The sequence below is a fragment of the Lytechinus variegatus genome, chromosome 4, assembly GCF_018143015.1.
Source record: "Lytechinus variegatus isolate NC3 chromosome 4, Lvar_3.0, whole genome shotgun sequence".
NCBI classification, from domain to species: domain Eukaryota; kingdom Metazoa; phylum Echinodermata; class Echinoidea; order Temnopleuroida; family Toxopneustidae; genus Lytechinus; species Lytechinus variegatus.
In genome coordinates this window covers 10,163,834-10,191,173 of record NC_054743.1, presented here as the reverse complement: position 1 = coordinate 10,191,173, position 27,340 = coordinate 10,163,834, and the positions used below count along the sequence as shown (strand labels likewise).

At 37.4% G+C, this 27,340-nt stretch overlaps 1 protein-coding gene across 2 annotated transcripts in view; it reads right to left on the bottom strand.

The window, feature by feature from the left end:
• LOC121413345 (hairy/enhancer-of-split related with YRPW motif protein 2-like) overlaps positions 1-26,456 on the bottom strand; it is a 33,250-nt gene extending 6,794 nt beyond the window's left edge. Inside the window, exons 1-3 of one of the 2 annotated variants that reach the window (XM_041606129.1) lie at positions 25,635-26,456; positions 19,055-19,157; positions 13,146-13,268 (exon numbers count right to left, since the gene is read on the bottom strand). In XM_041606129.1, the coding sequence (XP_041462063.1) occupies positions 13,146-13,268; positions 19,055-19,157; positions 25,635-25,675 (267 nt within the window). In that variant the 5' untranslated portion in view covers positions 25,676-26,456. Of the gene's footprint in view, positions 1-13,145; positions 13,269-14,685; positions 14,817-19,054; positions 19,158-25,634 lie in introns of those variants that run through there. The other variant, XM_041606130.1, reaches the window with a different exon arrangement.
• Positions 26,457-27,340: the final 884 nt, after the last annotated feature.

The following is a 27,340-nucleotide window of genomic DNA, read 5'->3' as shown; positions in this document are numbered from 1 at the left end:
ATAACACCAATAGGTTGGGGTAAGGTGTAGTTAGGGTGACTGTGGCATTTGAACCAAGCACTCTCCTGGCACCATGCTCGTAAAAATGTCGAAAAAGATATGCTATATCTTTATTAAAAAAACAAACAAACAAGCAAACAAAGAAACAAACAAACACGCATGCATGTAAATGAAAACGGATAGGTGGGATATCCGTGCGATGATAATTTCTGAATTATCGCATTGTTCTGAACAACAGAAAAAGAGTGACAGACTTCAATCCAACCTCGGTGATACATTCCCCACTCAGCGATCACTTCACATCAGAATCGTATAATTACAGCCATTCTAAGAGGATTGTACATGCATACACGAGACACTGGTTAAAGAGACGACAGATGCTCGGCAGGGAAAGAGACGGATCACAAGACGTGAAAACGGTCTGAATTATACAGGAGAATGACACGTTCCTTCCTAGGAGGGCATTGGAGTGAAACCCAACCCGACATCGAGGCTGATGATGAAGTCCACGAATGAGATGTCATCAAGGAACTCACTCCGATGTTCATAGATCTCTTCTTTGATTGCGATCCAGTCAACCTTGACATCCCTCAGGGAGAAGATTCTTTTCTCAAGATGTTCCTTTGTTCGCGAGATACTTCACAGTTCAGAAAATATTATAATCAATACAATAACACTTTCTATTATAATAACGACATTTACAGACGTAGCACCCAAGGATAAGGTTATACGCCCATACACATTCTTTGACGAAAGCCAATAAAATTCACAAACATCTGGTAAAGCAGACATCGATTTGGAATTGGAAACGAAATAATGTAGAAAATATTGCTTCGAAATCAAAGTCATGTAGAATGGACAGTAAATGAATGGAAATTGTATCTCATCAATCAGATTTCCCCCTAATTAGAAGTTAGTATTCTTTTGTAAAGGATCAATAATACTCGGCTATTATCTATAATTCTAATATTACACAGTGCAGTAGTTAATGAATCTTTATTTTTAGTCACCGATAATTTGTGATAATTTGAATTTTAGATATCTATATTCCTCAAAAAAGTTTGATTCTTTTGAGAATATTATCTAACAATTTTGTGATATGATGTCTAAAAGTTTACAACAATCGCATTTTATGCTACCACGCCACTCTAAAAATTTTGCCTTTACGGTGATGTTACTGAATATTCCCTGATTAAAATCGTTAAAAAAAATGAAAAAGTTTAAGATGAATCGCGGAACATGGCTAAGTAAAAATACAATGGGATTGAATACTTTGACTCTTACATGGACAATTTTCGAGTTTTAATGAAAGGATCTACAAAGTCAACATACTTTCAAAAGTCAATATGTTTTAGCACAATAACGAGAGGCAGATACTCTCTTTGTGTTTAATGGTATTTCTATCTAAACATCTGCTATCCAGTTCTCAAATTCCTCTTTCTCTTTTTTTATCTGAGAAAATAATTATTATCACTAACATTCTCATTGAGATTGATTATATCTAGCTCATAACCTAGACGTGATAGTAACAATAGTTTATTACTCGTTTCTTGTCACATTTTTCGCGCCTTCCTATAAATTGCGACGCCAATATTGGTGGAACTGGTTTTTACTGTTTGCCGAAAAAAGGCTAGGCTCGATCTTGTTGTCTCATTTTCCTTTTTAACAGGATATGTAACAATCATAATAGTGTTTTACGAGATTTACATTAACACATTATTTTTCTTTTTATCTACAATATCTGATAATTGTATTGATACCTAAAACATCAGGCATTATTTGGAATATTTTGAATCATTCTTTACGCTGCAGCTAAATTATATTCATCTAAAAAATTCGGAATGCTCGTTCTCCAATATAATTTTCGCATGTTTAGCTTGGATTGTGACCACTTGTCCTTGTACAAAAACCCAAGAAGACATATTCTTTTAATAAAGTATATAATATAATATCCATTTCAACATCTCAGTGTAATGGAACACAATTTCCAATACTGACCAGCTGACGCTGCAAACTTAACAAAAATAAATGAAAATCTGGAAATGCATGCAGAACGATCAAATGAATAAAGCCAGGCTGACACTTGCACGACTTTTGGCCACGATTTTGTCGTGGCAAGTCGTGCCATTTTGGGGGCACGAACTGGGAGGCTCCCGCAATGTTTACGACTTGTTCACGCATAGTTCACGACAAGTTCACGACGAGTTCACGCATAGTTTGCGCATAGTTTACACACTTCCCGCATTGGCACGACGAGTTTGCGCAATTCGGATGGTGTCGTGCTGAACTTTTCGTGAACACGACGTGAGCTGTTCGTGAACTATTCGTGACAGTCGTGGCATGGCGCGCACTGCCACGCACTGGCACGCATCCTCCCGCATCGTCCCAACGAGTTCACGACGAGTTCAAGAACAGTTTGCGCATAGTTCACGATCCGGTCGCTAAATTTTGTCGTGACCAAAATTTTGAACATTTCAAAATTCTCGCCCCGACATGACACGCAGTCACGACGTGTCACGACGTGTTTACGCACACTTCACGCCAGTTCACGACTAGTTTGCGCACTGGCACGACAAAATCGTGCAAGTGTCAGGCTGGTTTATGCGCGAATATTCAAACTTTACATAATGAAGAAAAATGCATAGGCCTTAAAGGTCAAGTCCACCTCAGAAAAATGTTGATTTGAATCAATAGAGAAAAATCAGACAAGCACAATGCTGAAAATTTCATCAAAATCGGATGTAAAATAAGAAAGTTATGACATTTCAAAGTTTCGCTTATTTTCAACAAAATAGTTATATGAACGAGCCAGTTTTTACATCCAAATGAGTCGATGATGTCACTCACTCACTATTTCTTTTGTTTTTTTATTGTTTGAATTATACAATATTTCAATTTGTACAAATTTGACAATTAGGATCTCCTTGCCTGAAGCACAAAATGTTAAAATAATGGAATTCCACGTGTTTAGGGAGGAATGAAACTTCATTTTACATGACAATGACGAGAAAATCAAAATATTTCATATTTCATATAATAAAATACAAAAGAAATAGTGAGTGAGTGATGTCATCAACTCTCTCATTTGGATGTAACTGGCTCGTTCATATAACTATTTTGCTGAAAATAAGCGAAACTTTAAAATGCCATAACTTTCTTATTTTACATCCGATTTTGATGAAATTTTCAGTGTTGTGCTTGTTGAATTTTTCTCTTTTTATTCAAATCAAGTTTTTGTTGGGGTGGACTTGTCCTTTAATAACAAAATGAATGATCGTGTATAGAGAACCGATAAGAAAAGCAAACTTGAAAAGAAATTCTAATGGTTTATTGGATAACAGTGTTTTCTCATCTGTCAAGTCAAATCGACCATAAAATCAATACATCTTTTTTATCAGTCAAAATCGCAGTTTAATTTATAAACTCTGAAAGCGTGCATGATTGATGGAGCAAGAGAAACAAGAAAATGCATCTTTTGTACAAAAAGTAACAAAAACTTTGACAAACAGTCAAATAGTGCGAATTCAAACACTTCGCTCGCTTATCTCGCACAATCTAGCATTATGCACAAAGTATTGATTTTCATATGCAGCGCGCTGCATGAGGACGAAGGAATATGACCAACTCATAAATACATGTTGAAAGTGCGATGTATGCTCGGTAAATTCCCACCTTTTTTGAGAAGATTTATCAGTGATATGAATCTTTCTGCTGTCAAGGCTCCTTCCTTTCCGCAATTAATCTTGTTTGTTGTTTGTACGGGGAAAAATCGTATATTACCCCGTATGTTCGTCCATGTTTTACCGCAAACCCACAATGCACCACGACAAACTGTCAGCGATATTTTGGATGACAATGACCGCTAGTACCCTCTCCAAGATTGGCTTCAGACATGATCACATGATACTTCTTCTATGTTGATGTGGCGATGGTTACAAAAATAAAATGGCGTATGTCTCTGTCTCATTTCTGGGGGCCATTTCATAAAGCTATTCGTAAGTTCACGAACGACTGGTGATCCTTTCTTGTGGTAAATGATGTTCACCATTATGTGCTCATTGGTGATTATTTAGCACATAAGAAAGGTTCACTAGTCGTTCTTAAAGTCACTCTTAACTTACGAACAGCTTATTGAAACACCCACCAGAGCATTTATCAATTTACAGGTAACAAAATGGTTGATCGTTAATTCATTCTAGGAAATTTTGTAATGGTATTGCGCGTAAATCCTCTCAAACCCTCCACCCTTTAATTCTACATTACACTTCATATTTGTCATTTTCTCGTTATCCTGGTGTCGTGGCTGAATGCATGTTGTTGTTAAAATAAAATATTTTATACTATGATAGAACCCCGTTGAAAATAAGCCTTTCGGCTCTCATGGGTTATCCTGTCAAGGTGACAAGGTATTCTTTCTAATTATTGTATTACGCATCTTGCGATATTCTTGACGAATAAAATCAGTCAATCAATCATAATCCGAAACTAATCTGATACAATACTCATAAATCGATCGCTGCTCTTGAACCAATGCCCGAACCCTTTCCAATCTGGTCGGAGTATAATCCAATACCTTTATGATTTATTCAGTTGCCATGACAACGACCCCACAACACCAAGGGGTACTATGCTGAAACCCAATGAAGATTCTACCCATCCTAAGAAACAGGTGTCAACCGGTCAAATCGATAATCTTGGCTAGAAATACAAAATTCGCTAATCCAGCCCATCCAACAACAATTTATATTTATTATATAAAGGCTTATGAAACTGGTCTTTCTCTTGCCCATTTTATGAATTAATAATGGCAGAAATATTCTCGGAGGCACTTTGTTTAAAAGCCCCTTCGGTGAAGAACAAATAAAGCCTGACTGGTCGTCACGTTTTGGGAGAAAGATGAATAGAAAATACGCCATACCATGAAGATCACGTATGGAATGAGAATGCAGAGACCGTGACTAAATAAACTCAGGGAGGCCACCTTGATAAGAGGAATATTTTTGGTTTGAAATGAAAATCATAATTTCACCACGCCAGAAGATTTATCATTTTGAGTGCAATTCTCATACAAGGCCTCTTGTGTTTAAACATTAAACATAGCTGTACCTCCTGAAAATTATAATTCCTACCACTTCTGTAGTTCTACTTCCTATCTTCCAATCTCTTTCGATTCTAGAGATTTTTACCAGAGTTCTTCTACTCCATCATCCATTCTTCTCTCCCTTCTTCCTTTTATTTCTACACACTTCTTTTTGCCAGAGTTTGACATTTTTTAAATAATGCATTTGAGCATTGCATGAGGCCATGAGCTTTTTTTTTATTAATATAATAAAGACAGATAAGTTTGATAATTGGAAATCACAACAGGTTTAGCCAGTCATGAGTCACATCTGGATTCGGCTGGTATCCAAATAAAACAACCTGAACAAAGATGATGGTAGGTGTTTATGATTCAATTTGGCAATAATTTCAAAACGCTACATTAGAAGAGGGATCTTGAAAATAACTTTCGGATCATCACGCGGATGGCTGGCTGAAGCCAGGACTGGGGTTAACCCAAATGCTTATGAGTAAATCGATTCGTAAATCCCACTTAAAGTAGAGTATATTGACGTGGAACACATTCGAATTGAAATCAATAAATAACTTGTAGTTGTGTTAGGCAACACATGTAAAGTAACTCCTAACATCAATGATTCCTCTCTACAAAATAGAGATGTTAATCGATTTAAGAGAACGTTTAAAAAGCAAGAGGTAAAGATTATTGGTGAGGAGTTTGAAAACAGTTTGCTTTCACTTTCGGCTTAGGCAACCCAAAGTTTGACAACAAGTTTCAAGGACATGGGAGTCGAACCTTCTGTGGTCTCATACTTTCAAAAGGCTCAATCCTCAAGATCATTTTCCAGTTTCTCCAGGCCAAAATGTTTAAAAAGAAATATAAAATATTTTCATTAATTGATAATTAATTTCAATTCGTTATCATGATCATCATGCCTTGATTTTTTCTCTTATATTTGATTTTCGTCTTTTCTTCGTATGCCTCTTTTTTCTTCCATGTGTTGCTGCTGTTGCTGGTCTACCCTCCTCCTTATACGTCGTCTTCTCCTCATCCTTCTTCTAACTTCTACAGACTTCTTCTACTCCATCATTTATTCTACTTCTCTCCTTTTGTCTTGACTTCTACCGATTTCTTCTATTTCATCATCCAATCTTCTTGTTCTACCCTCACCTCTGCCCTTCTTCTTTCATTTTCATGCCGTGATAAGGAAACCATTATTTCCTGCCCGAGCCCCCCTCTCTCTCTCCCTCGTTACGTCAGTTCAAAGCAAACATAGAACAAGTGCGTAAAAGGATGTTCTTAGCTGTCTTCCCTTTCCTTCTCTTCTTTAAATATCAACAGCAGGGTCATGTCAAATATTTGCTCACTTCGAGGGGTAGTTTATAATCATCTATCTTCTCCATCATGCCCATGCAGGCAATATTACGCATGCAGAGCACACCAAAACGGCCCCCGCATCGCACGGTGATACGAATAACGGTTTATAAAATGATTTTGTTTTGTTTTCGTAAGTATTTCTTAAAATATACGAACATGTCAGACCAAACGGTCGCTGCATCGCACGGTAATATGACGAAAGGTACTGTATTTAAAAATAAAAAGATATTTCTTAAGTATTTTTCCAAATACGTATACGAACATGTCGATAGTTTCATTGTAAACTCCATCAGAAAACCCATAGCAGTGATATCATTTAATGTCTCTTGGTACATGTATTACACTTTATAATCTATCTATCATACATTAGCACAGTCACACCAACCAAACTTAACTCCAAAACAACCAATATTATACCATTGGAAATACGTAATATTATGCGTAGTAGTCCGTCTGCATTGGGCTTCACAGGTGTGACCGCGGCACAAATATGATACTGAAACCGTTATGATAGCAGACGGATATGTGTAGGTTGAAAGAGAATAAATCTCAAGTACATTGGTCAACAAGTTGAAAGTACATAGAATTGGACTTTAGCTTAGTATCCCAATCAATACTCGCGTGGGTTGGGTATTGTACTACTGATCATACACGCAGATAATACACTACACGTTTCGAATCGAGGGCTGATCAATAATCTCAACCTATTATCTCTACTTCTTTGATTGCAATTCTGGCATTTTGTCTGAAGGGATGTGGGGGCGGATCGCGAGATGGGGGGGGGGGGTAAATATCCAATAAAGAAGGAACAACGCACCCCTAACCTCTACCACGTTAAGGTTGTTTAATTTTTGTATCACGTCGGCTAGAATGAAAACCAATTCATCACCAGGATCTGGAGTTGTGAATCCGGTTATCTCCAATAATTGAATTATCTTGCCTGCGCTCATAAGTATGATTTAAAAGAAGAAAATTAACTGAACAGTACCAGGGCATAGGACAAACTATGATGATTCAATTGCCCTTTATTTTGACAGGGTGGAACAGAAAAAAAAAGAAAGATCGATTTGATTTTGACCCTCTGCATAATTTCATCTTTTTAACAATAATGCAAGGGACCAAGGAAACATAAGAACAGGGTCGGAATGGGAGTGGTCTATATCATAGTCTTTTAACTTCATTCCCCCTAAATTTCTTGTCTTCCCATAGTCTTCAAGGTAAAAAAAAATCCATTCTACCATGCAAACAGAATATATGCCTACTTTTATAATGACGACCGAAATAGGGCCTATATTTTTTCATACAGGCTTAAATACAGAACGGAGTTGAAAAAACGTGAAGTCCTTATTATGAGTAAAATATCCAGTGATGGGAGAATCTTTAGCATTGACGGCGGAAGCCCCAAAATTGAGAGGGGGGCCTACCTGAAATTTTGTGATGGACACATGTAAACAAAATTAACAAGCAAAAAAAAAAGGTTATCAACTAACTAAAAATTTAGGGGGGGGGGTCGTCCCCTCCACCTCAAATTTTTTTGGGGGACCTGCCCCCCGCTTCCGCCGCCTATGACCTTTAGGTATCATAAAGTTATTTTAGAAACCCATTGTCAATGTCAATCAATGAAGTGAGCCCAGTCCCCCAATCCAGATTCTTCAACCTTGGTACTATATGTACCTATCTCCACCGGTACTTAAAGTTTTTGATAATTTGATTTCCCTCGTAAAATTGTTTCCCTTTTTCAGATTAAAGCAAAATAGAAACCTTGCAAAATGCATTTAGCTCTAAACATTACAAGGGAATCCGTGTTACGCGAAATATTCGTTTTGGCTTCGGTCCATTGGGCCAAGTCCTCTACCGGTGTGCTCAGAAGGGGTGTAATAAAACACACAGGGCTCGGGTCACGCGTGCCTCCCTCGCGCTCCATACACACGCCATCCTTCAAAGACAATCACTAAGCATTCCAACATAAGGCAGATATCATCAAGCATTGAAACTCGGCTCGCCCCTCCCCTTCAAGTCCCTCAATTCTACAACTCTGCACCCTTACCCTTTTATTGTGAAGTCACAGTATTGTTAAATGATTGTATGAATAATTTTATAATATATTTTTTCTATAGATCCGTTTTTTCTTCTTTTCTCATTCTTTTTCTTCATCACCATCCTCGATCAAAACACTCGTATATCCTTTCCTTCAGATATTTCCTTGATAACTCTCTGACTCTCCTTCGTTCAACTCATATATTCTAATATCATCTAGTCACGTTTTCCACCTCCACACTTGCCTCCTCAATATCGCATCATCTTTTGTCACGAGGTATATAAATATATTCATATCAGATATTGCGTGAAATAATAATGACATATTGTGAAAACAGTGTCCATTTACTCAGCGGTTACGAAGAGATACATGTATGTCACAAATGAAAGAAATTATTCATCTTGCTTTTAAAACTTGCTTTTACAAGTGATCACTTTAATACTTTTTGAGGGATGAAAATAATGGTTGTCACAATAATGTGAAGGATTTTCTTGTGCGGGAAGGATTCAAGTGGCATTTTCCGCTAACGAGCGAGCAAAGCTAAAGAGACAAAGCTATTGCATAAATAGAAATGAACGCTGGGAGATCCGTAGGCTGCAGCATATATTAAAAATAGTGGTTGATTCTCAGTATTAATCTTTTAATTTATTCATAATCAAATATGTATGAAAAAAAAGAATAATTACGAGGGGATTTTAATTTTTTTATTTCTTATACAGAGTTAATAACGAAATCACTCAATGGGTGCTACTGGTGAATAGTGAGTTACGACCGATGACCCCACTGCCCTTATACGAGAAAAGTATATGCTCAGTCATAATTATCATTCTAGCTCGGCCTTTAAATGACAGAGGCGCTGCCTTAAACTGATTTTCAGCATCATCTACAGTGATTTGCCATCCTTCTATAGATATTCTATCAGGGAGTTGGAAGTAGACCCAAACCCTTGATTCTAGTGGAGCTTTCATTTCCAGGAACCACCAGTGAGACTTCACCCAACGAGTTTCGTGGAAGCCAGCCAGCCTGATGTCGATGAAGAGATGATGTCTGCTTCGTGAGTGGACCACTGGTTGTGAATAGAGTGAGCAGGTGTGTAGTGGAAGGGATGGGTTTGGGATGAATGGCCAACCATCAATACAGTGTCATGTAGGCAAGCGACAATAGCCTACAAGGCTGACAGAGCTCGCGAGCTTGTTGTATGCAGCACCCCCGATGAGCTCCAGGTACGAACCCATATAGATATGGGATGCTGCATCTAGCCACAAAGAAGATTTCTAGTTATAATCCCGGGGAATTATCTCCTATTGTCTTCCCTTCCTTCTCTCGTAACAATAATGCATCCATTAGCTCCGAGTGATGTGATGATAACGGTAATTAGCTCGGGGTTCGTCTGCCGTTCAGATGCGAGGGATGATGGATGGCCAGATTTGATCGGAGATGTGATGGTTTACAGATGATGATTAATTCATGTGGATTTGATAAGTTGATGGTAGTGGGGGTTTTGATGATGATGGTGGTGGTGGCAGTGGAGGACAAGTCCACCCCAACAAAAGTTGATTTGAATAAAAAGAGAAAATCCAACAAGCAAAACACTGAAAATGTCATCAAAATCGGATGTAAAATAAGGAAGTTATGCCTTTTTATAGTTTCGCTTAATTTCACAAAACAGTTATATGCACATCCTGGCTGGTATGCAAATGAGAAGGAACTGATGACATCACTCACTATTTCTTTTGTATTTTACTATATGAAATATTCTAATTTTCTCCTCATTGTTAAGTGATACAATGATTAATTCTTCCCTGAACAAGTGGAATTAGCATTGTTTAATATTATATGGTTCAGTCAAGTTGGTCCTTATTGTCAAATCTATAAAAAATGAAATATTGTACAATTCAAACAATAAAAAACAAAAGAAATAGTGAGTGATGGACATCATCGACTGACTCACCTAGTTGTGCATATCGCTGTTTTGTGAAAAATAAGCGTAACTTTAGTAAACTTAAAGATAGTAAACTGGCATTGATGATGACGTCAGCGATGACAATGGTAAAGATGGTTGCGTTATTGAAAGTGATAATAATATGATACTTGTAATTTCGATTTGTCTCTGGTGTGGGAGACACCGTCATCAAATTAAATCCATCGATATGACGGCCATCAGACAGATTTCCCGTAAGCTACTGTAGTTTACATACACCAATGTCAAGTGAATGAAGTTTGTTAATAAATTCAAATTCACTTCATACACAAACAACATCTATTATTTGTGAGATGGCATAACAGCATGTCAAGGGTTAAACTTTAAGCAAGGAGTCAAGCTCATTGGTTAAGAGAAGTGACGAGGCGAGCTCTTAAAGTTTTATTTCTTCCTCTTTTATCAGTATGCAAACATCCTCTGCCACTATTGATTCGAAACAATGATATCAAATCGTTACGTTTACTTTTCTGACGGGACAGAAAGACATATCCACCACATTGCTTCATGTGACGTTGATTACCACAGTTTTTTTATCGAGTATTATCAGGGCGATGTCCACAAAATGAGCTTTGATACGTGAGCTATTGATCTTTACCTGGTTATTACTGGCTGGTGGAAGAGGTCTAAGGGTATTAATTATGTGGTGTTTAATTGATTAGATTAAACCCAACTTTAGTATTGTATAAAACATTGCTTGTATAAGGGAAACAAGGGGGGGGTAGAAAAAATGGTATAGGGTGTGAATAATGATTTTTAAAGGAAGCTTGCACGATGATAGCTGTTGAAACTTATAAGGATTTAACTTGGTCAAAATCATGATTTCTACACAAATATAACGAATGTCTTGGAGTCTATGGGTCCATTTTCCGTGCACCCGCTACAGTGACATTTTAGCTATGTTCCAAATGCGCGCAATAAGGGGCGCAATACCGATTCACGATTGGTTGAAAGTTAGGATTCGTTTAAGTTTAGAGCTGGTTTCTTGTTCAGTTGACGGATTTTTATTTATTTTTTACTTGTCTATCATCTACAAATAGAGGTGAATATCAGATAATTGACCAGAGTTTGTTACATTGCACAGCCCTGCAGTCATCATAGGCCAGTTTAAAAAAAAGACTAATGTCAACCACAATGGAAATCTTGTCTGTGATTGGCTGCTCAGTCAGGTTACCATGGTATCGGTACCATAGCTGCAAGTATGAAACAGGTCCCGGGGTTCCCCCCCCCTTTTTTTTTTTTTTTTTTTTTTTACAATATTCTGAGATATCCTGGGTCTCTTTTTTTGGCAAGAAGAGATAACTGATTTCAGTTTGAATATACCCATCTCCCGCGTTGCGCTAAAGGCATTTTATCAATCACAATTTCGATGTACATCATTAGGGTGCTATAGAAATTGCTACTAGTGCAAAGTGATCAACGTCCGTTTATAACTCCTCAGCTGCCCTGAGGACTGGTGACGAATTATCAGTTTCCCTGCACTCGTATTTTACCCTAGAACGTTGCAGAAGACATAGTGTTTGATCAGACATGCTTTTTCAGATTTGTCACTAAATGGTGGTTGCTCAAGAACATTATTGTTGATAATGTACCCTCCTTTGCAAAACACACAAACACACAAAAAAACGATCATTCTTGGCTACTACGACTCTACGAGAACGGAAAATTAAAATGAATGCCCATCACTCTTTCTGGAAAGGTTTTCGCCGTTCGGGCTATTCCAGGGTAGCGTAACAGCTAGTCTACAGGCATAAACCCTGATTGAAAATTTGATCAACCAGTGGGTCTCCACGCAAAAACTAGCACATATAAAACTTGCTTAATATCAGTGCAGGCAAGAGGGCCTTCAATACACAAGGCATTATAGGCTGCACATTCAGACCCTTAACTCAGTAAAACTGAAGGGTTTGCACGGCAGACTACGTAACAACCATGAAGCACGATCGCTTTTGCTTAGCATGACATGTCACATTTCTTCACGTTTATTTTATTCCTTCACCTCAATCCCAGAACCTTCTTATCTCTACCGATCAGGCGGGGATTTCATGCATTTTGCGGGTATGAAAAACACTATAAATTTGACCCGCGCATTTTACTCCGTTCTGGGTATACATGTACATGACAGGGGGTAACCCACGAGCCAAACGCGCGCTTTTAACAGGTTGCGCTCCTTATATGGTCATATAGCTGTCCCCGGTGCGTGCCAGGCAGACAAAACTCCCTTCCATTATGAATTCTTCGGGGCACCGTGAAAAATGACTTGAATTTGTATGCCATAACTTATCGCTCTCCCCAGCCGCTGGATTGTGTTCAAGGATTGAATAGCAACTTGCAAGCATAGAAATGAACAAATAACTTAACTGAATAGAAGAGCAGAGAATTATTACACAGTGGCTTGCCAAGGCGCGGGTTGGGGTTGTATTTTCTAAGAATATGTCATAAGCAAAATAATAATAATGACAAACTTATTGAGTAAGTTTGAATAGCAAGCATTGTTGCCATTAATATCTTGATGAAATAAATCGTCAAAATAAGATCGACGTTCCGGCTTCAAATGGCAAAAATCACATTCACAACCATGGCACAACCACATACATCCTTTTTTAAGATTGGAAATCGCTATGTAGACAGCATAGGTGTTCCACTGTTGTACTGGTAGGAGTATTCTTGATATGATATTTTTTTAGACTCACCTGTAAGCCAAGAAGTTGGGCAAGTTCCTTGAGACTTCGGTCGATCCGTTCCATCTTACCAGGCTGACTGGTATCAGCTCCAATGGGCGTGGCTGTCTGATGGTGATGATGCGCTCTCAAAGACTGTAGAGAGATCATCAAAGCGAAAAAGGGGGGTTATACCACAAGGATAAAAAAAGTTGTTGGCTTGAAAACAGTATGATATTGGGCGTGGCTCGCTGGTGGTGGTGATGCGCTCTTCGGTCGGGACTATCAAAACAAAGAATGTGGTTACCATTACGTGGAATAAATAAACTATTTTTTGATAATGTAGAATGGAGGAAACAGGTTGTATATAGGACCAACTCCAAAAGGCGTGACTCGTCGACCTTGATGGCGTCTGGAGATACGCTGTCAGTGAGTGCAAAGACAGATATTGGTAGAGTAGTAACGGTCATGAATTAAACGTTTCTTGTAACTGATATTTGGTTGGAGCCATGGAGACGGATGATCGTGATGATGGTTGTAAAGAAATATGCGAAATTCATATCTCAGAGATAATATGAATAAAACCCCAGCAAAGAACCAAGGGGGCAGTTTCATAAAGCTGTTCGTAAGTTAAGAGCGACTTTAAGAACGATCCTTTCTTACGCGCAAAACCATCGCTAAATAATATACCATTTGCCATAAGAAAGGAATACCAGTCGTTCTTAAAGTCGCTCTTAACTTACGAACAGCTTTATGAAAACACCCACTTGGAGATGGAGTGGAACCTTCTATAGTTTTCGGATTATCGAACCTTCGGAATAACGCCACAAATGTTTGGATTACGAACCCTATACGTTTTCGGATTAACGAACATCGAGGTATAGGCAATATACGTGTTTCGGAATTACGAACCTTCGGAAATTACGAAGTGCAACCGGTCCATGCATGGAGCTATACCCGTGTTAATTGCTCCATGGTTCATGCATGTAGTTCAGTGATTCATGCTGTAACCATGGACTGAGTCCTAGCTTCCTCACTCCAAATTAATAAGAAAATAACCAACAATTAAAAGAAAATCTGAAAGTTTCAAAAATTTTGAAGTTCTTTATCAGAATGGGTGTACGTATATAAGCTTGATGGACAATCATGTTTGATGCGTGGGTATTCATGAGGACTCGTCCTACTATGGTCCTACGAAGGTCTAGTCCTTTAGATCTTTAGATGTTCATTTTATCACTCAAAATTGGTAGATGACCAGCTGACCATGAGGTCAAGAGGTCATTGTCTGATGACCTGAGATGACCAATCACGGGAAAGTAGTCTGCCTAGTCATATCTCTCGAACCAATTACAGTTTACACAGGCTGGAGAAGTAAATGTGTATTAAAAAAACTTAAGTAGGTCCATGGTTGCACCTAGTAAAATACCAAGGTATACAGGATTGAAATCAATAAATTCAACGGAGCCTCTGCAAGAGAAGTTAAATCTAGTAAAATAGGCTAACATTCCAGGTAATTGATTTTAAAATTATTTTGATTATTGCGATCTTGAGATAAATGCTTGCGGAGACATACCTTTTCATCAGAAGCCTAGTTTGTCCCAAAGATTATCCTCACTATTGAATCTTTTCAGCATCAAATCCAAATGTCAACCTCACTGTCCAACGGCCCCTTCTAGAACTACAACTCATCCCCACAAACTAACTAATTATAGTGGCAAACAACCACGTGTTCTTGGACGTTCAATTTTCATGATAAAGTAACAAATATTCAAACATGACCAGCTAACTTGCTAGGACTTGTCGACCGATGCCACCACCACCCCTCCCTACTATAAATCCCCCTTTCTGACCCCCACGCGACCCCAGTTAACGATTTCTTGGAGTCGCGAGAGGACCCTTCACAAACAAACTGAAAATTCATCATCACATTTGCAATCCACACCTGAACTTCTTACAATCCTGATGAGTACACCACATACAAGGAATGTGTAATATTGAATTTCTTGCAGTATCGGAATGAGTACGCTGCGTGAAAATTTGGCACGTGTGTGAGCGCATCCCAGACGGTCCGTGTATTTACTGTGTAATGAAGTTCACACCTGTTAAGTGAATGGGACCCTTGTATACTCCCGTGGGACCAAGATGAACTTGCTTTTATTATTCACCCAATCTTTTACCTCCAAGTTCCGACTCCTTCCAAGATCATATCATCCACAATTCTAGGAGAACAACCGCCCATCTCATCTCATCAAGCCATGATTTCATGACCCTCATCTGGGTCCGTCTATTTCCATTTTGTAATGTAAGGTCATCAACACTACCAAAAGTTAGTGTAAGTATATTTTGGATAAGGAATGCTCCGACGATTATCTCAATATAGAAAATGACCAAGACTTTTTTGAGACCTTAAAAACTATACTGCATCAAAATTGAAATTAATAAAAAAAGTAATAATAATGGAAAGAATAGATAAAAGCTATTATGACAGTATTGGATAAAAGAATGTTGTATGTTCAACAGATATGATCAGAGTACATCATTAATACATAACTTAACAATCGTGCACAATTATTGCATATCTATATACTCAGCAGAAGGATGCAAAGTAATTTAGAATAGCCCGAAAATTGAGAAAATTTCACATTCTCATAATTGGCTATCATTATCAGATGGGAAATGCCAACTAATTAAAAAATATGCCTACTTTGACCTCAATATTATGTTCATTCAGGCCTTAAGGTTTTAGGGATGGTGAACATAAAGCAACGTTCAATTTCTCTGACAGAATTCCAATGCAAAGAACCTACATACAACCCCCATTTACTTGTTGAGTTGGCACCTGTAATAATTTGCACAGTATACTAGTAACCTGTAAGCTCAGGTTACACGCCGACCTGGAGTTCTGGATTTCAGTAATAACACTTATGAGTATTCAGCTGGGGATCTCTAATTATTCATGAAGCGAACCCCTTCCAAATAAACGAATTTTCTTAAAATCTAACTGAGGAAATTTTTAAATTATCAAGGGTCTAAAGTTGAAATACTCGACGAATAATATTTATATGTTTTTCCCTTTTGACGATTGATTCTGAGAATATGGTTTATTCTGGATAGAAATAAAGTCGCACAGAACAAAAAAATAAAATAAAATAAAAAATTGACCGTAAGGTATTTTCATTTCAGCAGTCATTGAAGATATTTCTTTTTAATAGTTATTAATCGTTTATGTGCTGGTGTTGGTTATTATGAAAATACTGATCCCCTCTTTAATCGTTTTAAAACTTTGAAAATGGATGACATACATATATTTCAAATTGCTTTGTTTATGTATCGATTTTACTGTCGTCAATTACCAACCACGTTTAATCATATGTTCGTTTTAAATTCTTTCATTCATAATTATCCTACGAGAACTTCAACAAATGTTCATTTATTAAACCCAATAACCGCTTTAGCTCATACTGGTCCTGATACCTGGAATAATATACCCATAACAATACGTTACGCTTCTACATTGAATAAATTTAAGTTCGATTTCAAACATTTTATTATTAACAGCTATTCGATCTAAGTCATTGTTTTTTTTTTTGTTTAATACTTACAAAAAATAAATAAATTACTATCTTTCGATACACGGCTGACATATCATCATTATAATTATGTAATATTATTTATTTTTATGTCTTTGTGGCATGCTTGATGTTTTTCATTTTGGCCCTGCTGCGTATATGGAGAATGTAAATGTTATTTTATTTTTATTTAAAAAAAAAAGACGCATTCAGGGCCGTATAGTCATTTCTTGAGGGGTGTCCTTTTCAAGCCTCTGTGCTTATGACTGTCAGGCGCGCCGGAACACTTTTAGTTTTGGGGGGGCAAAATCCCGAAGGGGGCACAATATTTTTGACAGTGTGAGATACCGAAGCGATCGAGCGGGAGAGGCTGTGGGACCCCCCCCCCGTAAGGACTTTGTGTAAAAATGGAGTATAAAAGTTGCGTTTCTAAGAGCATTCAACAAGTTCAAAAATAAATTTCTTGAGAATTAAACAGTCTTGGAGTTCTTTTTGCTCCTTCTGTTTCCTCCCTTCTGACCCAGACTGGTGTTTCTTCATGATCAGGGTCGCAGTTCCAGCAAATTACGAGCCTTATTGCAAACGAAATTGTTTCAAAACAATGTAATATAGGCCTTTTAAAGACTTTAAGATGACAAACATGACCGTACGCAGCCGGGGGCCGCCGATCGAGAGGGCAAAATTCACCAAAAGTGTGCACGAAATCCTTCAATTTTATTTTAGAAAATTTTTAAGTTCCCCATCACAAACCCCCTCGCTCTTAAGTTTCTTCGAAAATTTAGGTCTTGCAGCCCCACCCACTCCCGGATTTTTTTTTTATTTTTGCAAACGTCCATGAATAACAAAAGCTGGGATGAACCAGAGAACATAGCTGCCATCACGATCTGATTAGTAACAGGTAATGGGAAGAAGTTTTGGAATCTAAAATACATAAGTGCTATATCATACGAGCGGAAATAGTATCAGACAAAACGCCTTCCAATCATGCCAATGAAAAAGGACTAGGGGAAAATACGGGGCTGTGAAAATATCTTAAGATTTTTTTTATAGTGGAGCAGTACTGTAACGCTTGTTTTTTCTTTTATATTCTTTATTTACATTTTATTCATATCTCGGATAATATGAGTCCGGTCAAGAAGACACTTTCACAGATGATTTTTTTTTCATGGCTAAACATTATCTCAACACATGATTATTCTGTGTGTAATTTTCTGATAACATGTCTATATTGAGTTGAAATTACCTTGGTATTTTCTTTAGGGCACTGACTTGTTAGCACTGTACTAACTCAATTTATATATAGTTGAAAATGAAATAATTGAAACAAGTTTCTCCAGATGTTATGGTTTCTGGGCTTGACAGCTATGACATAGATTCCATATGTTGCTCGAGTAACTAGTGTTCATGCGCGTTTGTGATATCGGGTCCGGTCTGAGCGTTTCTGGGCGACCGCGCGTTTGTTATAGACGACACAGCCAGCATCATAGAGTTATAAACCTAATTATTGGTGGACCACTATCAATTTTCCATTCACTTTTAGTCTGAAATGTATTCATTAAAAGGTTAAACGTTATCACACTGTAATAAGATGGAAAAGGGGCTTATCAAAAGTATGTTTCACAGAGGAACTGTTCGTCAAAAGACGCGAGACTTTTTATGATAATGTATTTGCCCCGTCAGGGGCAAAAATTTTTCATTTTTGACAATGGAAATGACAATTTTCAGGCAGAAAAGTGCCTTTGTTTACTTTTGTCCTTATATAATTTATCATTTTTCTACTTTCTGGGGGGCACATTGGGGGGGGGGGGGGGCAAAATCTCGTTTTGCCCCCCCACAATTTTATTTGGGGGGGCAAGTGCCCCCCCTGCCCCCCGCTTCCGGCGCCCTTGATGACTGTCCCCTCCCATGTAATGATTGTTCTGATATTTAAATATTGTTAATTCGTTTTATGTTGTATGTTCAATTGTTGCATGGAAATAAAATAATCAATCAAAATAATCAATCAATTAAGTATTTTTTTTCTTCTTTTAAAATTTTAATTTTGATCATCTGTAAAGCACTAGGATACAGTCATAGAAGAGCGCTATATAAAATAATACTTATATTTAACATGGCAAAACATTTAACACATTAATGTTGAACCTTTTATACTTGGTCAGCAAACATTTAATCCAAGGTTTTGTCTCAATTCAGATTATAATCAATTTATTACCAGCGGTATTTAATGAGGGCGCGGGGAGGGTGGGGGTATTCATTGTCAAGATGCATTTTGGGATTCTTAAAAAAGCGAGTGTTTTTATGAAAACATTTCGTTAATTCATTTATTATGAACTAAGATGATACAAATACAATAGATTTGATTTTTTTGTATACCTTTGCCTTTCTGTTGTTTCTTCCTAACGTTCGTCTTGGTTCACATTTGGTTTGTATCTCCTTAGTTACGTTGCCATGGTTACTGGTAGAACTGAAAGCATTCCTGAAAAAAAAGAAATAGCAGTGACAGGGATTCTGATAAGTTTGATTACAACGATAAGAGCATGAATAACAGAAACCCAACGACATCATGGTCATTTTGGTTTAGGCCTAATGAAATACGTCGTTTCTCTCATAGTATTGACTTGATAAGCCGAAGCTTCTCACTTTTACATACTATTTCTTCATTTCCTAATGTATGCTCATGAATACCTAACTAGAAAATCATGCAATTTGTTTATTATGCGTATCAGACAGTCGTTTAACTGCAAAGTCGGTGGTGGTACACTGTATACACCAGTAGGTACTGTGAGCGGACACACTTTAAAAACTGTGGTGTTAAAACTGACACAAATTGGTGTTAGTAGAGGACCACACCCTGAGGTGTTAAAATAACACCCTAGAGATTGAACATAACACCAAAGAGTGTAAATGTAACAACCATAGGTGTTGTAATAACACCTACATGTATAGGTGTAAAACTAACACCACCAATTTAACACCGGTGTAAAATAACTGGTGTGGTCCTCTATGTACACCGGTTAACACCACACACCAAGCATTTGAAACCATTGTCATGATCAGTTCAATGGTGTCAAGTTGACTATTTGTGTTATATTCGAACCCAAGTTTTTACCCAACGGTGTATTTTTAACATCCGACGGTGCGTTCCTATACGAACACCGACTGGTAATCTTTTAAACACCATATGTTTTACAGTGTAGTGTAAGCAGGGAACTCCCACTTCCCTGGTGTAAGAAGGCCTTTTCAACACCCATCGTGTACTATATACATGGGAAGTTTATTGACATAATTACTAGCAGCCCCCTATCCGGTAAATTAATTTATTTCCCTTCATACACGATGCGCTTCTTGTTAGCACCGTGGTATCAGATCAAGTTTGATTTTCATGCAGGGCGAAAATCTAATTAATGATTAATCAGATTTGACAGTAGGAGCGATGAGGTTTAAAAGGGAAATTCCATGCCAGTTGCACGTTCTGTAGGTTGAGTATGGTTTATACCATAATGGTTTCAAAAAGGTGTGTAGTTATCTTTTTATTAAAAAATAAAACAAAAATAGAAAGCGATAGATATTGGTGTTATCATGGCAACGCGACAATTTACCCCCTCCTCCTTCCATCTCAATCCTGTCAATGGTGAGACAGTGAGAGCATTTTCTTTTTAACGTTTTACAACATCTTAGCAACAAATAGGTATAAGGACTCAGACCTTCAGGCATTCTTTGGCTCACGATAACGCCAAACAAATGCAAAAATTAAACTAGAATTTTAATTCGTCATGAGGACGAATTAGGTGATCTGTCTCTTATTTCATGATCACGAAGACAATCAGCATGTTTATTGAGATCAATATCTGAAGTGACTGAACCACTGTGCTAGCTGCTACGATAAAATTTTGAGGGTACTTTGTAGTAAATAATATATCATTATCAGCTCTTACCTTGCTGAATGTGATACTAATAAACCAATTGGCTGGCAAAAAAGTAAAATAAAACAAGTTAAATACAACAAAAACAAAACAAACAGCCTGCAAATAGTACGTACAAGTACATTTCTATTGACAACCAATAACCATCAGCGCTATATACCTCGCTCGTGACCCCGTATGGAATTTGATTATTACACCACTTGCGATATGTAATTACAAGAGGAAGAACCAAATTAATTTACTGAAATAACCGGACATCGTGCGATGAATAATACGACTCCAGACACATAATATAGTCTAACAGGTTATACACTATATGGTTCCCTATACATTTCCCCTGAACGCCTTTCATATACACTATTTTTTCAATATTGTTTCCCTTCTTCAATTGATTCTAGAACTTTGTTACCTCTCATATATAACAATGCATATTATTAAATTTATCAATATCAACAACAATATCAAGTCCGACTGAATTATGCCAAATGATGCTAAAGATGGATGATGTCACAACGCAAGTTGATTTTCAAAGTTGTGAAAAGGGAGGAAAGAAGAAGGAATGTCTAAATCGTATGAACTCCATTATATCCATAATAAAAAAATGATGGCATATTTAGGTTGTCAACCCCAAATAAAAATATCATGGAACCGCCTCTTGCTACAGGCAGCGTGGTAGAAAAGATTCTTTGACTACATGTAGAAAAGGTTCTTTACCTTCATTTCTATGCACACTGAATCGAATCAAGGAAATTCAACCCGAAATCCTACGTCATAGCAAAAAATATACTTTTTGAACTAGTCTTACTGTATCTCGTTACAATTTCTGTAATCACGTAACCATATGAAAAGCATGACAGAATAATTCTACTCGTGATACTGTTCACACATTAACACGATGAAGTAGCTACCCTGGTGATCAATCGCCTATAATAGGGTAACCGATCACTGTTGTCATGGCAACAACCGTAAGAAGGAGTGAGAATACGATAGGGAAGTGGTCATACCAGACGATCAGACCTATCTCAATAAACACTCCAGCATCTGTATTCATTTGTTGACGTTATTTACCTCTAATCGTACTTGATGTTCGTCATACACACTGTATACAGCAAAAACTGTGCTGTTAACCGGTGTACATAGAGGACCACACCGGTTATTTTACACCGGTGTTAAATTGGTGGTGCTAGTTTTACACCTATAGGTGTTATTACAAGACATATGGTTGTTACATTTACACTCTTTGGTGTTATGTTCAATCTCTAGGGTGTACTTTTAACACCTCAGGGTGTGGTCCTCTATTAACACCAATTGGTGTCAGTTTTAACACCACAGTTTTTACAGTGTACTAATCAGAGGATGAGCGTGGGATACACGTTCACACTTCATTATAATCATGTAGATGTAAGGGTTGGTCCGTGGGAGAAACGTAAGGGTAGGTGACGTAATCAAAGGATATTTACATTTCTTATTTTACCTTCCTGCTCACCATACAAAAAAATCAACGCAACTGTAACTTCCATACTCTTAACAAAATCAAGCGGCAAAATCAACGCACTAAATCGAAATGAGTGACAAACAGTGGCAAGTATAACAGCTTAATTTAAAGTTTTAAATTAAACAATCATAACATAAAACTAGTAATTATTCCTTTATGGTATAGGTGTAATGAGTTTATGATTTAACTCATTCTTTCAATCACATCTTCGGGTTATTTTAAGCCGAATATCGTCAAAGAAAATCAACTCCATTGTCAAATCAAGGGTCTCCTTGGTCAAATGCATCGTAGTAAAGTGTAATCAGTTCATACATGAACGAGGTTGTGTGTTTGGTCACGCATTTGGCAATACCCGACCCCCCTCCCCTTCGGATGAACGTGAAGCTAACCTGAGGGCTCATTGTGCAAGCGACGCGTATAGAGATCTAACCTATCAAGACGAAATTAATTTCATCGCAATCACAATTATCAATATTACATAAATGAAATGAATTGATGCAAATTATTTGATTTTTAGATTGATGTCTACTCACATCTCGTTGGGGATTCATAATGGGGCCATGCACATTTAGGAAGGTTGGGAATACTAATAATAATCCGCTTTTTATATAACCAAGGAGATATCACCTCTATATCTCCTTGATATAACGGGGGGGGGGGGTAGCACTTCACGCTACAAGGCACATCGCATTGTTGACAAACATTCGAATTATCCTGATTTAGGAAATTTGTTATATCTACCAGCCCTGTTGCCTGTAGAGCAGAATGTGACGCCATCCTTTTTTGATATATTTTTTTTAATTCATTTTTATTATCATCATTTTTTTTAATAAACTCCTATTCAAGACATCTTATGGCATCATGAATTCAAGTTTGAAACTTTCTCACCCTGTTCTACCTCCACACTGACTGAGTATATGAAGATCCTTGTTTGAAATAAGATACAATAAAAGTAAGTGTGCGTGGGAATGAGATGTACACATGCATAGAGATAGCAGGATGCGGGTACTCTACAATCAAAACACGATTTATTGCGGGTATAGGATTATAAAATATAATTACCCACTGATTTTATAACCAGCAACATCATGTTTAATTGTTATAGCAGCAGAATGTGATTTATTAGTGTTTGGCGAAACCGTGGGATCCCCCTCACGAAACCCAAAACGCAACCCAATCCACATTAATTTGTATCTCTCAAAGCATATATACGCAAAGAAACAAGGATGATAAAATACATGCATGATAATCGAATCGAAACTATCATGGAGGTGAATATCAGTGTGTGCATGATCCACTCATTTATAAAATCGAACCACAAGCGAAAACCACCCAAAGAATGCATTGTTAAACACGAGCATTGATCGTCAGGCAATGCGAAAGAATCCTCAAGGGAATTAACAACATAATTACGCCTATATAATTATGTTATTAATTAAAATAATGATCGTAGGAACGTGGTTTCAAATGTGGAAAGAATTCATCGCAGAAGAAGAAGCTGCCATTCAGCAACAAGACGAAGACAGCGTAGGATTGAGCTAAACAATGTAGATATAATGGGAGTAAGATGATCATTTTGATTGGTTTATTTTCATTTGGTCCAATGCTAATTCTTCCAATTCCATACACGTCTACTATCATTTGGTCTACCATTAGTTCGTCCAATATCTACATGGTCCATTTTGTCTTCTCACCATTTCGTCTAATATTCCAGTTGGTCCGATAGCCATTTAGTCCATATACCATTTGGTCTAATTAGACTATAGAGTCCAATAGTTGGGCAAAACGATGAATAATAAAACGAATATTAGACGAACTGGTTATGAGACAAAATGGTCATAGACGAAGTGGTGATTAGACGAAGTGATGATTGGACCAAATGGTTTTCGAACCAAAATGGTTGTTAGACGAAATGTTGATGGACGGAATGGCATTAGACTAAATATATAAGTAGACCATGTGGTGAGTGGACGAGTTGGCAGTACCGGTAGACGAATTGGCAATTTACCGTTTGTTTGCATCTTTTGTTTGAAAAATTAGGGAAGAAAAAACGGAAGAAGTCTGGACATTGCACGCAAAGGGAAGTTACTGGTGGGACTTGACCCGGTTGGTGGTTTCAGACGGCTTGTTCCTCTGGATCGGAACCATTCTTTCTTTGTCTTTCCCCAATGGGTTTGGTATAAAATTTAATGATTACATGAGGAGACGATACGATATGATATTGTAGAGAAAGAAACAGACCATTGAACCTTTTTTTTGGGGGGGGGGGTAAGAGGCTATTCTGCACGATACATGGGCGATGCAAGTACATGAAAACAATTGTTATCACTGGCATGTCGATTTGAATGATTATATGAAGGTATTTTCACATTGGCACATAATGAAAAGAGAACATTCCTGATCATGACCATTGTCCAAATGACATGATAACCCTTATTTCACAAGAAATTCACGTGAAGGTTTTGCTTCCCAGCTATTCTGTCGCGCTTGCCTTTCATCTTGAAAATGGAAATTTACCTTTAAAGTCAGTCTTCTTCTGGACCCATATCATGTTAATAAAGAGTGAGTGCGTGGCTATGAGATTATAGGGCAGGGAGAAGCGCGGGAGATGCATGGAAATGGAATGAAAAAAGACCAAGATATATTCATAGTAACGAAGTTAATCAACCTAAAACGGTCTGAAGGACAAAAGATTGAAGGGTTTTGCAAACACACACACCATGACTTTGAAGAGTAATATTCCTATAAACGCAGGTGGTTCACTAATGCACATTGACAATAACTCTTTGTCAGTTTCTGCAGAACCTTACTGCGATTCAAATGCTAATTTCAGCATCACCGAAGCGCAAAGTACAACTAATAATTGATCTAGAAGCGAATATTTTCATCCATCTGTCTTTCCTTCATTCTTTCCTTCTATCATTCATTCCTTCATTTATTCATCAATTAATTAATTCATTCGTTCATTCTTTCTTTCTTTGTCTTTCATTCATTCATTCAATAATTTCTCTCAGTCAGTCATTCATTCTTCAATCAGTATTCATCCACCCTTCAATCCACCCATCAAGAGTGGAAAACATAAATTCAATTCAAATCAAAATCCATTCATTTATTAATTGAGTAAATAAACAATTCAGTCATTAGTTAATCATGTTAATTCATCCATAGTTATTCCATTCATTTACAAAATCAGTCATTCACACATTCATCGATTCATTTTGACTGCTTACTTTATCAACTCTTCTTATATCAGAATGGTCGCCATTTCGATAACTATATATTAAAAATCAGATACAAAGAGGTCTAGAAAAAACAACAACAATGATTACTCTCTTGAAACATGTAGAAGTGAACAAACTGATGTTAAAACATAAACTCATGAGTTCACTGCGACAATGATTACATGTCTCTTGGGGAATAAACATTATACTCTACTAGATATGCCTACACATGACAGTCATTAGTATGTCACACATTGACATTGAGTAACATGACAAAAGTTATTTATCTAGAATAAAACTGATTGCATTCTTACCTGAGTCTCCTGCTACTCAGATGTCTTTCGTAGGTTGCCATGGTAATCTGACAATCCACAAATTTACTGTTAACCACTTTTGGTAAAACGATCAATGAACGATAATTGATGATCGGTTAAAGTGACGAACAAAACTTCAAGAAACCTGAAAAATCCAGAGTGCAGTCGAAAAGTATTTCAAGTTAAATCGTAAGACTCATCTGTCAGGCTTCTTTAAAATGTTGCTCCCTTCATCTAGATATGATTTATTGGTCAATCAAAACATTAAGTTCGGAAAATGAACTGATTTCCTAATGATGATCTTCTATGTATCTCGTAGTCGTAGCTATGAAATAATCCACAAATTCCTGAGATGACCAGATGGATGTATATACATACAACCTGCTTGCGCTCTCGTGACATGCAACATACAACCCACAAAGACCTCTCCAATCTACAAAGACCCTAAGATCGTGGTGTGGTTTGCTCAGTCGTCTGAATAAAAACCTAAGTCGGCTCTCCAAGCGGAAATTATTCGCTGTGTGCTTCTGCTGGCTGTGAGCTTCGCCTTCTGATCAAGAACGAGTTGAGTTCCACCGCTTAGCCACCCCCTCTTCAAATCCCCCCTTTGTGTGACGGCGTGTGCCTACGCGCTTGGCAGAATAATCAAAAGAGCCACCTTTTTGTCGTTTTTCTTTCTTTATCCTCTCTCGGAGCCTTTCAATATTTTCTCTTCTCCCGTGCATCTACTGCTTGCCTAGTGTGAGCGGCTGGCTGGGCTCGCTGAGTTCTCTTTTTTTCTCTCTCTCTCTCCTCTGTCGCTTTTAAACTCCCAGGAGATCGATACTAGTTATCATGGCTGACGCTGTAAAGCACACAATGATACACTAGTCTGTATTTACAAACTATGTAATAGCTTCTTGAAAGTTTAGGCAGAGAGAGAGAGAGAGGGGGGGGGGGGGGTATATTGGGACTGGGGCGTTTCTAGAGGTCGGGATAAGAACAATTAATGAAAAGAAGTATTCTGATAGCTTAATCTAATTACCTCACAGTGGCAGTAAAATATTTTTTATATGAACATGCTGATTCAGTATTCCTTGTTTCTTTTTTCCTTTCTTTCTTTCTTTCTTTCTTTCTTTTCTTTAAGCCTCCGGGCGCCCATGATTAAAGTACACTACAATACAACACACTTAGGCCCCAAATGATTTCAGCATAGTCTTGTTGAATACGCCTTTTTAACCATTGAAAAATCAAAGACTGATAAAAGAACAGGAATGACTGCAACATGTCAATCTTTTAATTTCTTGGTGGTTAAATGGTTTCATGGTAAGAGAGGAGAGAAAACTACAAGATAAAGGAGACTACAAGATAAAATTCTGCATTATGGGTAACAAAATCAGGAATTATGGAGCTATCATAGTTAGACATTGACTTGAGCTCATGCTGAGTTATATACATAATTATTTTTATACGCCGAACATGGCGTATGGGGCAAAATTTCTGGAAAAATTTGCGAGTGAGCAAAAGTTTTGACTAGAAAAAATAAGAAAATTTTGATTTTTTTTTATACATAAAAATCAGAAAATGTCATCATATTATATCAGTGTCATACTGTATCAAAACGATGTCATATATTTTCATCGGCTTTTCTCCTTTTTAAATCTTGTTTGTGGAAGAGTTGGGGGTAAAGTCCCCCGTGACACACACTCCCCATCTATACGGAAAAT